Below are 16,800 nucleotides of genomic sequence, written 5' to 3' on the forward strand. Positions count from 1 at the left end.
CGGTGGTCCCAGGGGAGGCAGCTGAGCGTTCACGAGATGCCGACCCGCCTCCCTGGTGGGTGTCAGGGTGGGTTGTCCGAGCCCACAGACAGGCCACAGTGACAGTGATGGGCAGGGACTCGCCCAGAGTCCAGTGGCCGGCCCTGACGTGGAGTCGACCTGGAGCAGACCCTGAGCCCCTTGGCCACGGCAGCCCCTTCTGGTCTCTGAGCCTCCGTTTCCCCACTGGAGCCACCCCAGGCCGGCAGGTCCTCTGTGGTCTCGGCACCATCTCCGTGATCTAACCAGAGGGCTCCTCGCTACTTTGCACCGAAGAGGAAGCTCGGGGCCAAGGCTTCCGGCAGCGGGCAGCTCCTCGATCCTAGGACCCGAGCTTGGAGGTGAAGGGGCAGCCACCACCTCCTTGCAGCCATGGCCAGGCCTGCTCTCTACAGCCTGATATGGTGAAAGGAACATACATCCCACCCGCAGGGAAGGGAAGAGGGCCCTCACATGGGGCTTGCTCTGGGCTGGGGGTCCCAGGTGGCCCTACGGCTTGGGGAGGCACCTCTGTCCCAGACATCCGGTGCGCTGGAATGATTTCTACCTGCTCTCTGATTTAGGAAACTCAGGCTGGAGCACAGCAGGACTGACTTGTCTGTTCCAGGAAGGGTCCGGGGAGCCATGTCAGTGCGGGAGGCCGTGCCCTTGCTGCCTGTCCACGGGAGCGAGTCGGGGACTAGAACATACGTGAAGCTTCTGGACCCCATGTCCTCTCTCTCTCCCTTGGCTTTCGATGCTTAGCAGGGAGTCTGCCTTGTCACGGGGAAATGCCAGAACCTTGAAGCTGCTCCTGTCCCCTGAATGGGTGGCGTTTGGGAACTTGTAGTGGCCTGTGAGTCCCACCTGCCCCTGGAACCAGGGGTGTGGGTACTACAGGGGGTGTGGATGAGAGGGTGCGGCCCCCGCCAGCCTGGCTCTCACCGCTGCTCTGCCATGAGCCCAGACTCTTCCTCTGACCTCTTAACCCGTCCAGTCTTCACGTCTCCTGAAGATGCCGTGGCCCTGACGGCTCTGGGCCGGCCTCTTTGTGGAGCAGTAGGGCTCTGGAGAACGCTCAATTCAAGTTCAACAGTCAGCTCTCCAGAAGAGGGCCCAATGCTCCGCTGACACGCTTTTTCTCGTTAAAACATTGGTAGGTTCTACCTCTGGAACATCAGCTTCTTGTTGCTTCAGTGCTGTGTCTCCAAATCCAGGTGACCCCAGCTGTTGTGATTTCTATAGAAGGTGAAGGCCCGAGGCAGGCTCTCAGGGGCACTGTTAGGCCTGACCCCAGATGGTGCCGGAAACACGGCTGCAGGAAGAGAGGCCTGTGGGCAGAGGGTGCAGCGGAAAGAGGAGAATCCCAGCTAGAGTCGGGACAGCCTTGATTCACTGTGGCCCCCCTGGAAGGTGACTTCGAAGCTGGGGAGAGGACTGTGAAGGTCATTGGGCCCAGGCAAGGGCCACGGCCGCAGGACCTGAGAGGGTCTTTCAGGAGGGTGAGCTCATGCCTGGTGTATCCTGGGGTGGACCACAGGGCCGCCCCACCATGTGAGAACCGTGGCTTCTTGGCAGCCTCGTGCTTTCTCTGTGAGGTGGCGTGGAGTCCCCTGGCAAAGGCCTGCCAGGGACAGGGACACTTCTGAACCCCGTGCTCAAAGATGCAAAGAAGAAACAGACCCCGGAGCCCCGCAGTGGGAGGAAGCACGCAGAAGGATCTCCCCACTCACGTGCACACACAGAATCAGAGAACGGCATGCCGGCCCCGCCAGCAGGAGAGGAGATGCTTCATCGGAGGCAGGAGGGGGTTGTCCACCCCTAGGTGTGCCGGACGCCCCACCTTGTGCCTCTGTCACCAGCGCAGGCCCCTGCCGAGCCCCTGGGTGCTCTGAGCCTTCTGGAGCTGCTTGGGGACGGAGGTTGCCTGAATGTGTCCATCGAGCAGACTCTCTAACACACGTCACACTGATGTGGCCTTCTCGCTGCAGTCTCCGTTGGTTTGCTCGTTCACTCAGCAAACGCCTTCTGGGCCCCGCCGTGTCTCAGGCCCTGTGCTGGCCTCAGACAGACGGCAGGGAAGACGCCGACACGAGTGAGCACACGCAGGGCCAGAGGCTTGCAGTGAGGACACTGCCCCTGGCCGGGGCCCAGCCCGTGGGAAGGGCTCAGAAAAAGGCGGTGAGGACCTTATAGCTGTCGTCTGGTGGGGACAGCCGTGTCCACAGAGCTGGTACAGGGGCCAGTGCTGTGAGCAGGGCCTGTGTCCCCTCTCCCAGCGGAGACTGGTACCCGTCGCTGCCCTTTCCCAGGCAGCGCCCGAGCTCCCTGCCTCTTCCGTAGCCTCCTCTTGGCCCTTCCGCAGGGGAATTTCGTGACCGCACACGAGGGCAGTGATTTCAGGGGCTGAGCTGGTGCTGTGGGGTGAGGGGAGCCCCTGGCAAGGGTGTCTGCAACTCCCCATGGCGGTCCCATCATTGGAGTCTTGGGGCTGCGTGTGCTGGCGGCGGTGGCGGTGAGACCCAGCCTGCGGCCGCTGGGAGCTAAACCCCCGGAGGGCGGCTCCCCGGGTGCCTAGCCCAGCACCCCTGGGGTCGGGGTCTGCAGGTGGAGCTGTACTTGGGGGACACAGCTGCCTGCGGGGCTGGGGACTCCTGGACACCACCATGCACAGAGCCCCTCGCCACGCCACACCGAAGGGCCCCAGTAGTTGGAGGATGTCTTAATTGCCTTCATGATTGTCCCACAATCCCTCTCGTCTCCTGTTATGAAGACCGGAGAGGCTGTGCCGCATGGCTTCCTAATTAAGAAGGTCTGCCGTCCCTCAGGCTCACAGGAAGTTGTTATATCACCACCGGGAACCCTCTTCGCACCAGACGTTCGTTAATTACAAAAAGGACAAGCTCTTGATTTTACTGAGGGTGGAACTTAGTCACTCACCCTCCCTGCCAAGTTCCAAATGTGTGTTCTGGAAGCACAGAAAATGCAAAATGGAAAACATTTGGTTTGCACTGACGGGAGCCTGGAAGACAGCGTTGGCAGGAAGCGCGGTGGGAGGAGAGGGGGAGAGGGGGAGAAGATGCACATCGGAGGCCCGGGGGCCCGGAGCCAGCGGGCGGGTGGGAGCCAGCGGGGTGCCCGGAGCACAGAGGGGCCGGCCCTGGGACCTTCCCCTCACCCCCACGTCCCTGGGGCTGTGTGACGTTCCAAAGGCCCAGCTGCCTTAAGGTGACCCCCAGGGCCATTCGCCCTCCTCCCAGCGCAGTGGCTATGGGTCGGCAGACAGGAGCACAGTTGGTCTCTAAGGCCATTCGTGATGACAGTAGTTCACGAGCGTGCACGTGCGCGCGTGCACACACGCGGTGTGACTGCCATGCGCGGACAGCAGCCCGCACTGGCACTGCAGGAAACCCTTTGCCACGTCACCTCCTTGAGAACTCCATTTTACAGGTGGGAGGACCTGGCCCTGGGGAGGCGGGCAGCGTCTCTTGAGGCCACACAGCAGGTCCCTGTGACCCCCACAGGGGGACCACATCCTCACCACCCCTCCACTGTCCCTTCCACCAGGCAGGTAAACAGGGGTCACCACGCCTTGAGCGGCCTGTGGGCCCCTTTGCTGTCACCTCTCCTTTTTCATACCCACAGGGGGCCACTTGGGGGGGGGTCGTGAGCCCTCCTCCCTGCCAACAGCTTCAGGCACTTGAGGGAAAATGTGATTTCCCATGGAGGAGCTTTGTCCTTCTCCCCTTCTCCCCGTCACCTCCAACCCCCATTAAAAACAGCAACAGCCAACAACTTATGTATTTATTTACTTTGCCGGATGGAGGGAGACGGGCTGCAAGGAGGTGAGGAGGCGGCGCTGGGCCGTGGGCGGGGCCGTGGGCGGGGCCGCGTGCCGGGAGCCATCTGTCTCGTTCTATCAGCTCCGTGCCCAGCAGGGAAGTGGTGGACCCTCTTAGTCACTTGGCCAGGAGAGCTGTTTATCAGAGCTCGTGCCTGGGGAGGCTGAGTGTCCACCAGCCAGCAGGGCAGGGCGCCCACCTCCACAGAGAGCAGAGAGGCTGCTCTGCTCACCTCTGGCTGTTTCCCCCTAGGGTGGCGGCCAGGGCCTGTCTTCTTAAACGTGTGCCCTGGCTGGGCACCTTCCAGGGCAGGCCAGTGAGGAGGGCCGTCAGCATTTGGGGTAGCAGCACCGAATCCTCAGAGCCTGGAACGTGCAGCCCAGGCCGCCGTCCCCAGAGGCGAGAAGAGGGATGAGCCCTCGTCTGGCTCCTCCCCCCCCAGGCCTGGCAAATGGCTTGGCCACGCTCTCCAGCTGGCCAGCTGCCTGTGCATCCATCATCAGGCGGCGTGAGGTCTGTCCGAGGGCAGCTCCTGGCTGATGAGTTAGCTGCAGAATACCGAATGTCAGAGACTCAGGGCAGCAGCTCTGAGGCCCAGGGCTGGGCGCGGGCCCCTCCCTCCACTGAGCAGAGACTAGAATGTACCCCGTCTTGTACCTGCACCTTGGCCTTGGCGCCTCCTCAGGTCATGCTTTGAGAGGAGAATTCATAGCCTTTGGTGCACCCGTTCTGGACACGTGGTGGCCCGTTGGCTGCTGAGGGGGCGAGTAGCTGCAGTCATCCAGGGTGACCCCGTGGAGGGCTGGGCTCGTCACAGCTGCACATCGGGGCCTGGTGGGACAAGGGGAAGCAGACGAGGCGCCCACCCTGTGTGGGCACGACCCGGAAGTGGACACCCTGCCCGCTGCCCCAGAACCGGCCCTGATGAGGACCCAGCGTGGTCCTCCCCTGGCTTCTAGATGCTCTGCTACCCCCAGACATTCACCCCTCACTCCCAGAGCTTATGACCTAGAGAGGGCATTCCTCGTGAATGTGCGGAGAGCATGGGGGTCGTGGCCCCAAATGTGTTGGAAGGGCTGGCACTTTTGTTCGTGTGTGTGGAGATCCGGAGGACGCTCGGGCAGCTGCATGTGGCCCGCTGGCACTCACAGGACCTGGCAGAAGGGGAAGGCGCAACGCCCATCTGCTCTTCACCTCTAGTGCCCAGGCAGCTCCTCGGGGAGGCGCCTGGCTCCAAGGCTGGGACAGGAACGCACCCCTGCCCCGGCTTGTCCCCTCCCGGATGGAGAAGAGCCAGGGGGTCTGGGCCGCTGCAGGCCCAGGGGGCTCCAGGCTCATTCTGGAGGGTCGCCAGGGTGACACGGGAGGGCCACTGCGTGCCCTGCTGCCCACCGACAGGCCCGCCCCGAGAGCCCGTCAGCACAGGCTGGTCTGGAGGGCAGCAGCAGCTCAAACCGAGGCTCTGCCACTTAGCGGCTGTCGCTAGCTCAGCCTCAGCCTCTGCCCCGTGTCCTCATTGGTGGGAGGGGAGCGTGACAGCTCTGGACCCCTCCTGGGTTGTTACGCAGACTCTCGTGGGCTGGGTGGTGCCCGCACGCCTTCCCAGGAACCCTTCCCAGGACCTGGCCCTCGAGACCACCTCGCTCTGCTCTCCTTTGTCTTTGGTCCCTGCCATTGTCACGTTCCTAGTGCTGCGTCGGCTGCCTCTTTTCCCGTGTGTGGTCAGCTAGCGGGTCAGCTCCCCAAGGCAGGGTCCCGCAGGGGGTGGTCTGTGTGCTCGCGGGGAGTGTACGCATCCAGGCCCGGGCGCTGCGGCAGGACAAGTGCATGGTTTAATTCAGTGCGCATCACCCCGGCCCTGGTGCCCCTCCCTCATGTGCCCGGATTTGGGTGGGGCACCGCCCCGCTGAACCTTCCCTTTGACTTTCTGTAAACTAGGATGGCACTTGTACCTCTGGGGTGCTTTTCAGATATAATTACACGCCGTACAGTTCCCCGGCTTAAAATGTACAATCTGGGCTTCCCTGGTGGCGCAGTGGTTAAGAATCCGCCTGCCAATGCAGGGGACACGGGTCCGAGCCCTGGTCTGGGAAGATCCCACATGACGCGGAGCAACTAGGCCCGTGCGCCACAAATACTGAGCCTGCGCTCTAGAGCCCGTGAGCCACAACTGCTGAACCCCACAAGCCGCAACTACTGAAGCCCGCACTCCTAGAGCCCGCACTCCACAACAAGAGAAGCTGCTGCAAGGAGAAGCCCACGCGCCTCAACGAGGAGTGGCCCCCCCTCGCCACAACTAGAGAAAGCCCGCACGCAGCAATGAAGACCCAACGTGGCCAAAAATGAATACACAAATAAATTATTTAAAAAGAAAAAGCAAAGAAAGAAATGCTTGCATTTCTTTAAAAAAAAACCAAAAGACACAGCACACCGCCAGTCTTCATCCCTCCCCCAACCCCTGGCCACCACTAATCTGTGTTCTCTGTCGAGTTGCCTGTTCTGGACGTTTGTGTAACTGGGGTCACACGTGAGGTGGGCCTTTGTGCCCGGCTTCTTTCTCCCGGGGCTGTCGGCCAGCTCTGAGGGCGTGCCACAAGCTGACCTCAGGAGAGGGTGGGCCGTGCTTCCCATTCGGCCACCCCCAAGATGGGAGTAAGTAAGGTTCCTTAGGAAAAGGGGTCCCTGGCTAAATCATTGCGGGACAGCCCTGATTAAACACCATTAAACAGGTTTATTTGACTTCAAGATTTTGACCTGTGTGCATCAGTAGCTGGGAGAGGCTAATTAGCGTTCAGGTTTCCAGACCCGTTTGGCCACAAATCATCAAGAAGGCTTCATCTCCCTTTTGGAGCTGGGAGACAGAGACCCGGGATGCAGGAGGCCACAGAGCCCGCACTCCTGCTGCAAGTTTGCAGGCAGTGGTGTCAACGCAAACTGAACGGTGGTGTGCGTCCTTGAGGGAAAGAACCCAAGTGCGCAGTGTGGGCGGCCCCAAGGGGTCAATGGCTAGGTGCCCACAGAGGGTGGGCTGCTCCCCGGGCATCTCCCGGGCCCAGCAGCCCTTCCTCAGTCCCAGTGCCAGCACCCCCCACCCAGGCCCTGGCCTCACGTGGGCCATCCTTGCCTGACAGATGGGACGCCAGCTCCTGAGCTCACGCCAGCAGCTCCACGGGGCCGTTTGCCACCCTCCCTGGGTCCCCTCCCTGCTCCCTGGAGCCCCAGGAGCACCTGGCTGATGACCTTGGCACTTAGGGACCCAGTTCTCACCAGAATCCCACATCTGCTGGTTTCCAAGACCACTGATGGGCTGGAGAAACAGGAAGCCCGTCTCGCGAGGCAGGCCGTGGCTCCAGGGGGCTCTGCAGAGGGCCTGGTAGCCGCCCCCTCTTGGTCCTGCTGCCTTACCCAGGCCAAGCTCACACTCTCTTGCTTCTGAGAAATCGTTTTCTTTCTGATAAGCCCTTGCCTTCCTTCCCCTGCCCCCGAGATGGCAACTCCGCCAGCTAGAAGGAGGGCCTGCCCCAGAGCCCCAGCAGAGAGGGGCGGGTTTCTAGCGCTGGCAGGAACCTTGGGGCGTGGTCCAGACCCCCCACTGCCCTCCTCCAGCTCTCCTCTCAGCCAGCCCCACCGGGCCCCGACTCCCCGGTTCCCAGCTCTGGGACCCCCCATAGGCGCTGATGGGGTCGTCTGCGAGGCAGGCAGGAAGCCCGGCTACACCCCTCCTCCCACTAAGGAAGGGCTGTGCCTTCGGGCTGCAGGTGGATGGGAGCCACAGGTCTCCTCAGCCATGCCAAGCAAATTCCATATAGGGGAGGGGGAGGAAAAAGCCCCCACTGTTCTAGCCTGGTGGCCTTGACCTTGCATTCTTGGCCGCTTTGGCTGTCCCCCGTTTGGAACAGGGATGGAGATGGGGAGGAGCCAGGGCCCTGCTACCCAAAGTGCTCTACGGGCAGCAGCATCGCATCACCTGGACCCGTGTTAGAAACGGGTCTCAGGACTTCCCTGGTGGCGCAGTGATTAAGAATCCGCCTGCCAGTGCAGGGGACACAGGTTCGAGCCCTGGTCCGGGAAGATCCCACATGCCGCAGAGCAACTAAGCCCGTGCGCCACAACTACGGAGGCTGCGCTCTAGAGCCTGCAAGCCACAACTACTGAGCCCATGTGCCACAACTGCTGAAGCCCGCGTGCCTAGAGCCCATGCTCCGCAACGAGAAGCCAACGCGATGAGAAGCCTGCGCACCGCAACAAAGAGAAGCCCCCGCTCGCCGCAACTAGAGAAAGCCTGCGCGCAACGAAGACCCAATGCAGCCAAAAATAAATAAATAAATGTATGAAAAAGAAAGAGGTCTCAGCCTCTGACCCCCAGACCCACCAGGTCAGAATCCACATTTACAAGATCCTCAAGTGATTCGTGCGTACGTGAACATTTGAGAGGCCCCGAGCTAGCACATTCTGCCTGGATGTGTGCAGAAACCTTGGGCTGGGCCCAGCAGGATATGGGCTTGTGTTCGTGGGGTGCCTTGGGCAGCAGGGGCTGGAGGACTCGGGGGTCTTGCCCGCTTAGAACTGCCTGCTGAAACTGAGATAGAACAGTTTATCTCCCTGTGCTGTTTCAAGTCAAATTGAGTAGCCTCAAATTTTATTTTTAAAAAGTCAGCCAGAGGTGAAACCAGAGCAGGCCTCCAATAAAGTGTCTTGGAAAAGCCACCATTTTCCATGTTTGCCCCGAGACTCTTCAGACAGGAACCGGAACCACTATAAGGACCACGATCCTGGTGCTTCAGATACCCGAACTTTCTACTGGCTCTGAGCCGCAAGGTTTGACAGTTTACACCTGGTGACATTTAGAGAACAATTGCTGAGAAGGCTGAAGGGGAGGAAGTATTCGGTATGACCTGACATTCCATCCTCCATTCCATCCTCAGGCTGATCGTTCTCTCTTTTGCCAATATACCATTTGTCTGTAAAACCCTTGGGCCAAAAATAGCTGCTAGGGCTTGGTGTCATTGTGGATGAAGGGCAACTGCCCCATTTCTTTGGCTTTCAGACACCTTCAAAGTGTCGCAAGGCAGTGTCGTCCCAGAGGAATTCGCACAGCTCTCTAAGCCCGAATCGCTGGCCCTGGGGGGCGGGAGATGGGGCCTTGGGAAGTGACCCCCTGATGCTGCCGCAGTGGACCTCTCTGGCCAGGGCCACACCACTTAGCGGCCAGGCCAGGCCACTCTCAAGAGTGAGAGGGGGCACCGTTCGCCATCCTGCTGGGTCAGCAGGCACAAGCCGGGACTGCCCTGGGCAAAACCCAGCCCTTGGCCAAGTCCCCTGGTCACTCGGGGACCTGGCTTCTTAGGTTGCTCAGAGGAAGGAGGCAGCAGAGAAGAGGTGAAGAGGACACCAGGTGCCACTTCCTAGGCGTCTGTGCTGGCCAGGACTCGCTGCCCACAGTGTGGTCGCTCACTCCTGGTAAAGTGGCCTTCTCAAGGTCACCCAGCCAGCACGGTGCTTGTCCCCACTTCCCTTCGGGGCAGAGACGGACAGCAGCTGGCATTCCATGGGAGTGGCGCAAACGAGGGGGATCCCCCTCTTCCTTGCCCTGGCTCGGCTCTGCTTTAGGCCTCCCCTCCCGCGTTTCATCATCAACTGTATTTTCAGCTGAAGTTCATTACCAAAATGGCGCTGGGCTCAGGATTTGGCCTGCTGTGGAAGGTGACACGGGGAGGGATGCTCGCTGTGGGCTGTCAGGAAGATGGGGCCTGGGCCGGCTTCTCTGTGCCCTCGGGGAGGGCCGGGTCGGGGCGGGGCCCAGGCTCCGCTGCAGTCACAGGTTCTCTAACCTGCCTGCTTCTCTGTGTGTGGTCCACAGCCCGAGACTGAGGACGAGAAGAAGCGCTTTGAGGAAGGCAAAGGGCGGTACCTGCAGATGAAGGCAAAACGACAGGGTCTAGCGGAGCCTCAGCCCTAGACGCCCCCTCCTACCGCTGGGGCCTGGAGCAGCCCCCAGCGTCTCATCATTTAGAAGTTACCCCTTGGCCAAAACCCCAGTTCACGTTGACAGCTGGTGTTGTGTGAAGTATTTGTCTCGCAGTGTTAACCTGTGTTCACCTCTCCTGGAAACCTCTACACCAAAGCTTTATTTATATCATCCCCGTGTAAGTGCTCCGCAGTACTGTCCCGACGCCCCCAGGCGTTCCCTGGAAGCCCTGGGGATGCTGGGGCGCGCGCTGTACGGTATGGAAAGCTCAGCATCGCTAATAAAGCTGCTGTTTGGCTGGACCTTGGTCTGGGTGGTTGCTTGTCCTGGGCGGCTGCTCTCCCCGGGGGGTTGGGGGCTGTGGGCTCCCACGGGTCCCCCCCTTCCTCAGGGCCACCCCCCCCGGTGCCTGTACCTGCACGTACCCCAGAACCTTGGGCACAGCGGCGCCCACTTGGGTTTGCCCGACAGCTTGCTGGACAGAGAGAGAGCACCCCTTCCTTCCTTCCCACCCTCCAACCCCCTCCTGGGCCCTGGTTCCGTGTCCCGGCTCTGAGGCCCCAACCAGTGTCCCACTGGCCTTCCTGTCGATGGGGGCTGGGGTGCTTTTGTGAGGACTCAGGCAAGGAGCTGGGCAGAAAGAGCCGGGCTCAGCCAGACCAGACCACAGCTCAGCATGGGGCAGGCCTGCCCTGGGCCTGGCCTCTGCTCCCTGGAGGCAGCTGAGACACCTCGGAGCAAGAGGCAGGGATCCTGCTGGAGGGAGCCTCCCCAGCTGGTGCCAGGGCCCCTGTGCCCGATGTGGGAACCCCCAGCCACTCGGGCAGGGGCGTTACTGGGAAGGCTCGTGGGGTGGGGGTCCGAGGGGCAGTGTGTGTGTGTGTGTGTGTGTGTGTGTGTGTGTGTGTGTGTGTGCGCGCGCGCGCGCGTGCACGCACGTGTGTGCACGTGTGTCGGCATCCCTGTCTCTGCACACGTGTGTGCGCACATGTGAAGTGTGAGGCTGTGTGTGTGCACCTGGTCCAGCAGCCTCAGGGCAGATACGCAGCCAAGGCCACTCCAGCCCCCCAGCCCCAGCCCCAGCTGAGAAAGGCCCCTTCACCAAGCACTGGCAGTCACCATCGCCTAGGAGAACACTCCTGACCCAGGCTGGTCCCCGAAGCCTGGGGATGAGACTGGCCACCAACAACTACGGCCTCACACAGGGCTCCCTCGGGCCCCGATAGAGAGAACATGGCTCCAGATGTGCAGAAACGCCTGCCAGGACCTCCGGAATCCGTCTCGGGCCCCAGTCCTGGCTGACGGGGTTATTTCCTGCCTGGGAGCAGTGGGGGGGAACAGACCACAGGAGGCCACGGCAGCCCCACCCTGCCCCCCGGCCCCCTGGAAGCTGCCTCAGCCTCCCCAGCTCCACCCACACCCTGTGCCAACTTCCTGAAGGCTATAGGCGGTGCCCTGGGCAGGGAGTGGTGCGGAGGCGAGCCAGCCCAGGCCAGCCAAAGCCTTGGTCTGAGAAACCAGAGTCGGCCACGCCGGCCCCAAAGTGCCTGGGCCCTGGGGCTCCCCACAGTGGCCATCGGAAGCTAATCTCCCACCTGCCCCCAGAGCCAGCTAAGCCAGGGGCAGGGGCACTAGTACAGGCGGCCGTGGTGAGCTGGGCTCGCTCGTGGAGGTGCACTTGGGGCCACAGGCGTGGGGCAGGCTGCCTTCTGCCAGCTGGGCAGCGGCCTGGCCCATGCTCTGGATGGCTGGATTGCCTGTTTGCCTTAGAAATGCCACACTTGACTACCAGCTACCCTGTGTCAGCCTCCTACTGCTGATGCCCTATTTACAACCAGGGTCACATGGGCAGGGAGCTGGCCTGTCCACGGAGAGCTCATCAGGGGCCCTGACCACCCAGAAGCCACACACAGGGAGCGCATGGCCCAGGACTCGCCATTCACCAGCTCTGCTTCATGTGGAACCTTTGCTATACAAACACTTTGACTTTTGTCTGAGACTGATCCTGGGGACTTCCCTGGCAGTCTAGTGGTTAAGACTCGACGCTTCCAATGCAGTGGGTGCGGGTTTGATCCCTGGTCGGGGAACTAAGATCCCACGTGCCGTGCAGCGCGGTCAAAAAAAAAACAAAAAAAACACCTGATCCCAAGACTCACTCTGGGCCCCCTAAAAGCTGCTTCTAACTTCCCAGCTGTTTCTGGGGTGTGGAGGAGATGGTGTAGGTGGGCACAGAAGCCAGGCTATGGAGTGGTACAGGCAGCACTGGCTGCATTTTGTTGAGTCCAGTCCCGAGCAGATGCCCGCCTTCCTCCAGACACAGGGCTGGGCACTCGTGGGTGCTCCTGGTTGTGGGGCAGGACAGTGCCCTGCGGGGCAGCCCAGAGTGACTCCAGAGGCCTTTCGTCCGGGGTGTGTGTGGTCCCTGGCTTTCTAGAAGAGGCAGGCAGGATCCTCTAACTGGATGGGAGGCCAGGATGCCAGAGGCCACTCTCTCTTGTGACTTGGGTCTCCAGAGAACCCCATCAAGGGGACTAATGGGTTTCCCCACCTAGCCTAGAGGTGCTGACAGCCTGTGCCCTGCTAGGAGTGCTAAGTGGAGGGCAAGCTCCTGAGGGAGGGAAGAGAGAGGGCCAGGGGTGTCAGGTTGCAGGTCCTGGCCTCTCCCAGCTGCCTGGTCGTGGTCTCAGCTTCACAGAGAACACTTCGGAGCCCATGGGGGGAGGGACAACCACCCGGCAGGCAGCCCAGTGGTCCATTCACTTGGTTCCCGCGGTGGAACCCCCGCCCCCCGCAAAGGCCCGAGGGTAAGTCTGAATCCTTAGCTGACCCAACCTCACCTCTTCCTGCCCTGGCTCCCCCCCATAAACGACTCCCCAATTTCTAGAGGCCACCAGTCCTCAGGGCCCCCAAGTCCTCCTTACGCCCCGCCCCTATAGTTCACCTTAGATGTGACTTCCTTCAGGAAGGCCTCACTGAGCCCCCCACCGCCGGCCCTAAGTCCCCACTGTCCATTCCTGCCCCAGGCCCCCCTGGCCTAGGTCTTCCCCAGGAGGCTCGCAGCCAGCGTCGGGAGTATGGACAGACCCGAGTCGGCAGCGAGAGGCCCAAGCTTGATCCAGGCGTCGCGGGAGGCGCCGCCCTCCCTAGGGGTCTTCGGCCGGGAGGCGCGGGTGCGGAGGGCGCGCCCCCGCGGGTACGAGACAAACGCGCGGCAGACACACAGACACACGCGGCGGGCCGCGTCTCCGAGGGGAGGGGCTGGGCGGTCCGAGAGGCGGTGTGGAGACGCCCTCGGAGGCCTGCGCCCTGCTCCGCCCCCCGCCCCCGGCCGCCCGGGCGCAGCCAGCCGAGCGGCGGGATCGGAGCGCGGCGGCGGCGGCGGCGCGAAGGGAGGAGAGAGGGAGGGAGGGAGAGCGAGAGGGACGGAGGGAGGGAGGGGCGGCGGGGCCGAGCTGAGCCGAGCGGAACGCGCAGGCCACGGGCGGCCGCCGCCAGGATGCCCCGGCCCGCTGGCCGCTCCGCCGCCGGCCACCCACGCGGTCCCCGGCGGCCCGCGCTCGGCCCGGGGGCGCGGGAGCCGCAGCCGGAGCCGGAGGCGGGAGCAGCGAGCTGGAGCCCCGGGCGCCCGAATGCAGGGTGAGCGCCGCCGCCCTAGCCCGGGGGCGGCAGGGCAGGGGACCCCCGGCGGGAGGACTTTGGGCGGGGAGGGGCTGTCCGTGGTCGGTCGGTCACGGGGTCTGTCCGATGGCCGCGGGCTCCGCTTAAGGCTGCGCACCCCTCCCCCCAACTTGGGGACCTTCGGGGTAACTTCCCCGGGGTCCGCCCCTTCTTCTGAGCCTGGCAGCGCCGCCCCGGGGGGCTTGCTTTCAGGGGGCGGGGATGGCCGCTCTGGGGGTCCTGGGCCCACCCCTGCTCAGCGTAACTCGGGAGGCGTCCGGGACCGCAGTCCCGTCAGCGTTCGGCTCGCGGCCGACGCTCGGACGCGCCCTCGGGGCTGGGCAGAGCTGGGGGCCCCTCTGGGGCAGGACCGCGCGCCTGGCCGGGCGGAGGATCGGAGGACAGAGGAGCAGGGACCGCGAGGGTGGAGGGCGGGCGTGGCGGAGATGTGGAGGCTACTCGCCGAGAGCTCCGCCCTGGGCGGCGGCCGAGCGGGGCCCTGCGGGACTGATGGGTAGCAGCGCCGGCGGAGAGCAGCCTGGGGGCGGCAGCCTGAGCCCGGGAATCCTTTCAAGTTCTGGGTTCTCTTTGTTGCGCAATAGAGCCCGGGGGCCGTGGGGCCTCATTGGCCCGGGGCCGCGACGTCACGCCGGAGCCCCGCCCGCAGACCCTGCGGAGAGAGTCCGGTGGGTCCCAGGTCCGCCACACCTGCAGCCTGCACTGCGGTGTCCTGGGGGGGCTCGCGGGGTGGCAGGGAGGGTCTCCGGGATCCAGGCGGAGCGGGAAGCCCAGTCCTGAAATGCTGCGGAGCCTGAGTGGGCTGCGGGAGAAACTTCCCAATAGGGGGCGGTAACACCCCTGGAGTGTTGGGGCCTGGACCCTAGTGTCCCCTGCTCCCTGTGATTGAGAATGAACAGAAGGTGTCACCAGCCTGGAAGAAGGGGGTCTCCTTGTTTCCGCAGAGCCAGCCCCCTCTCACTCTGCATTTGGAGACCTTGCTCTCCACCCCACCCCGGTGACACTCCTCCCCCATCGCAGGACCACCACGCTCAGGAGTCCATAAAGCCAGCCTCCATACTTCCTCCCTGTGCTGCACTGGGCTCTGAGCCTCAGTGTTCCCATCTGCATTGTGGGGACAGTAGGACCCATCTTGCAGGGGCAGGAGGCCCAGAAAGACAACCTCAGCTCAAGGAACAAAAAAATGCCAAGTTTCTGAGCATTTTAATGTTTCAGACATCAGGATTTTGATGTCAGGCGAGTGGAGTTTGGATCCTGGCTCGGGAACCTAAGAGCTTGGTTACCTCCCCTTAACCATCTGTAAAATGGGAACGATGGCAGTCCTTCAGACAAGATCACTGGGGGTGCGAACTGAGGGGAGTGTGCCTGTTCGAAGGAGGATTGCCTCCTCCCTCTACTTGTAGGGCACATGCTCCTGCCCACACAGACCTAGGGCCTTTCCCTGCAGTGAGACACTGCTCGGCTAGACTCAGGGAAGAACCGGCACCAGGAAGGGTTGTACCAGTGGCAGCCTGTGGCACCTTCCCTACCACTCTGGACCAGCAATCAACAGGTGGGCAGTGTGGGCTGGGCCAGGCGCAGGGTCACAAGAGTCAGACAGCCTGCCTGCTTGGGCTTCTGAGGGAAGGCCTCCCAATCTGACGGCCAAGGTGGCGCAATGCAAGTAGAAATAGATGGCAGCCCACCACGTGCATGCCGAATCCTGTTTTCTATTTGATAATGTAAGCCTCTGCCCGCTCTGGACCCCTGGTGGGCTGCCAGACACCCCACCTGGCTGTGTGTAGCCCTGTGGCCTCATTACCCTCCAAGCTGGGCTGTCCCAGGTTCTGGCTGGGGTGACTGTGCGTCTGCCTGCAGGTCTGAGGCTCATGGACACCTCTGAGCTCAGTGTCTTGAAGAGACAGCGTAGCTCAGTGAGCAGGGAGGTCTTTGGTACAGACATCTACGTGGCAAGCATTTATTGAGCACTTACTGTGTGCCTGGCTCCATTCTAAGCGCTTTCCCTGGCATAGCTTACCGGCTACCCACACACTTCTCGAGGCAGATAGGGACTATCATGTCTACGTACAGATGAGAAAACTGAGGCCCAGCTGAGTCACGTGACTGGCTGGGGAGCTAAAGCTGGAGTCTAACAGCTCTTCACCCCACACCGAGTGGCCTCTGTATGCTGAAGTCAAGGAGGCTTGCTGGACAGCAGAACGGCTGGTGGAGGGTTCAGCAGGGCCACCTCACCCCCCACGCTGGGTCTGGGGTGGGGAAGGGGCGGCAGCTTTGCGAGCAGAAGCCTAATGTTTGGGAAGGAAGTTCCCTGGCCCCAGAAGTCCCCCAGCCCCCGCTAAAAGGCCCTTAGTGGGCACTGGTGTGGTCCAGATTAGACTCCTCCTGTGGATCAGGGGCCTGGACAGGCCCACTGCAGGGGCACAGAGATGAATGACACCCATCAGGACTCAAGAGATCCTTCGGTGTCTGTGGGGCTCAGGCCACACCCTGCACGAGACAAGCAGGGGAGCCTGGCAGCAGGCTGGGAGGTGTCACTTCCCCTGTCCTGAGCACCAGGGGCCTGCAATGGCCTGTCCACCCCAAGCTGGAGACAGTCCCTGAAGGATCACGTGGCTGTGTCTGGTTCAGTGGTGCCCATAAGTGTTGGGGGCAACAAATTTGCAGCCAATGAGATTACACAGGCTAGAGGGTGAGAACGCCCAAGTGTAGGCAGCATACACAGTAGACCTGCACTGGGCACTGCACTTGTCCCCCACGCCACCTGCTCCAGGCTGTGGCCAGAGGGGCCTGCTGTGGGGGGCTTCACGTCAGAGGGACCGGCCAGTGCTCTGCGCAGGGACGCACTGAGCTGGGAAGCGGGGGGACTCACCGCCAGGCCCACTGGCAGGATGGGGCGGCTCCCCAACACGTGCCTCCTGCCCCGCGTCCTAGGTCCCTGGTTCCTACCTATCCACAGGCTGTCCTTGGGGGCAGGTTCTGGTCCCTGGACCAGCTACTGTCCCAGCTGCCTGCGGCATCCCGAGCAGCCGGGCCCGCCCCAGGCGCTAGAGATGCGGCGTCTGTCCACCCCAGCCTCCCCCTGGAGGAAGCCTCATCGTCCCCGTTTCAGAGTAGGACGTGGGTGCAGGGACTTTGCTGGGGCCACACGGCTAGTACACTAGAGCTTAGTGTACCCCCCAGCTCGGGGTAGTGCCAGGGCCTGCCAGGCGTGCACGGCCACGGAAGGCCTGCTGGGGGCTGACCTGGGTAAAGCAGGCCGCCCTTTCCCAAGGTGGGCACGAGAGTCGTCCCCAGAGC

The 16,800-nt window shown here is 62.4% G+C and overlaps 1 protein-coding gene across 1 annotated transcript in view; it reads left to right on the plus strand.

Annotated features, from left to right (window-relative positions):
* The window catches only part of ACOT7 (acyl-CoA thioesterase 7), a gene marked incomplete at both ends in the record, with an annotated part of 90,202 nt that extends 80,383 nt beyond the window's left edge, over positions 1–9,819 (plus strand). Inside the window, one exon of the mRNA XM_082833352.1 lies at positions 9,721–9,819. Within this exon, the coding sequence (XP_082689478.1) occupies positions 9,721–9,819 (99 nt within the window). The remainder of the gene's footprint in view (positions 1–9,720) is intronic.
* Positions 9,820–16,800: the final 6,981 nt, after the last annotated feature.

This window comes from Leucopleurus acutus, assembly GCF_964270905.1.
Source record: "Leucopleurus acutus genome assembly, chromosome: 2".
NCBI lineage: Eukaryota > Metazoa > Chordata > Mammalia > Artiodactyla > Delphinidae > Leucopleurus > Leucopleurus acutus.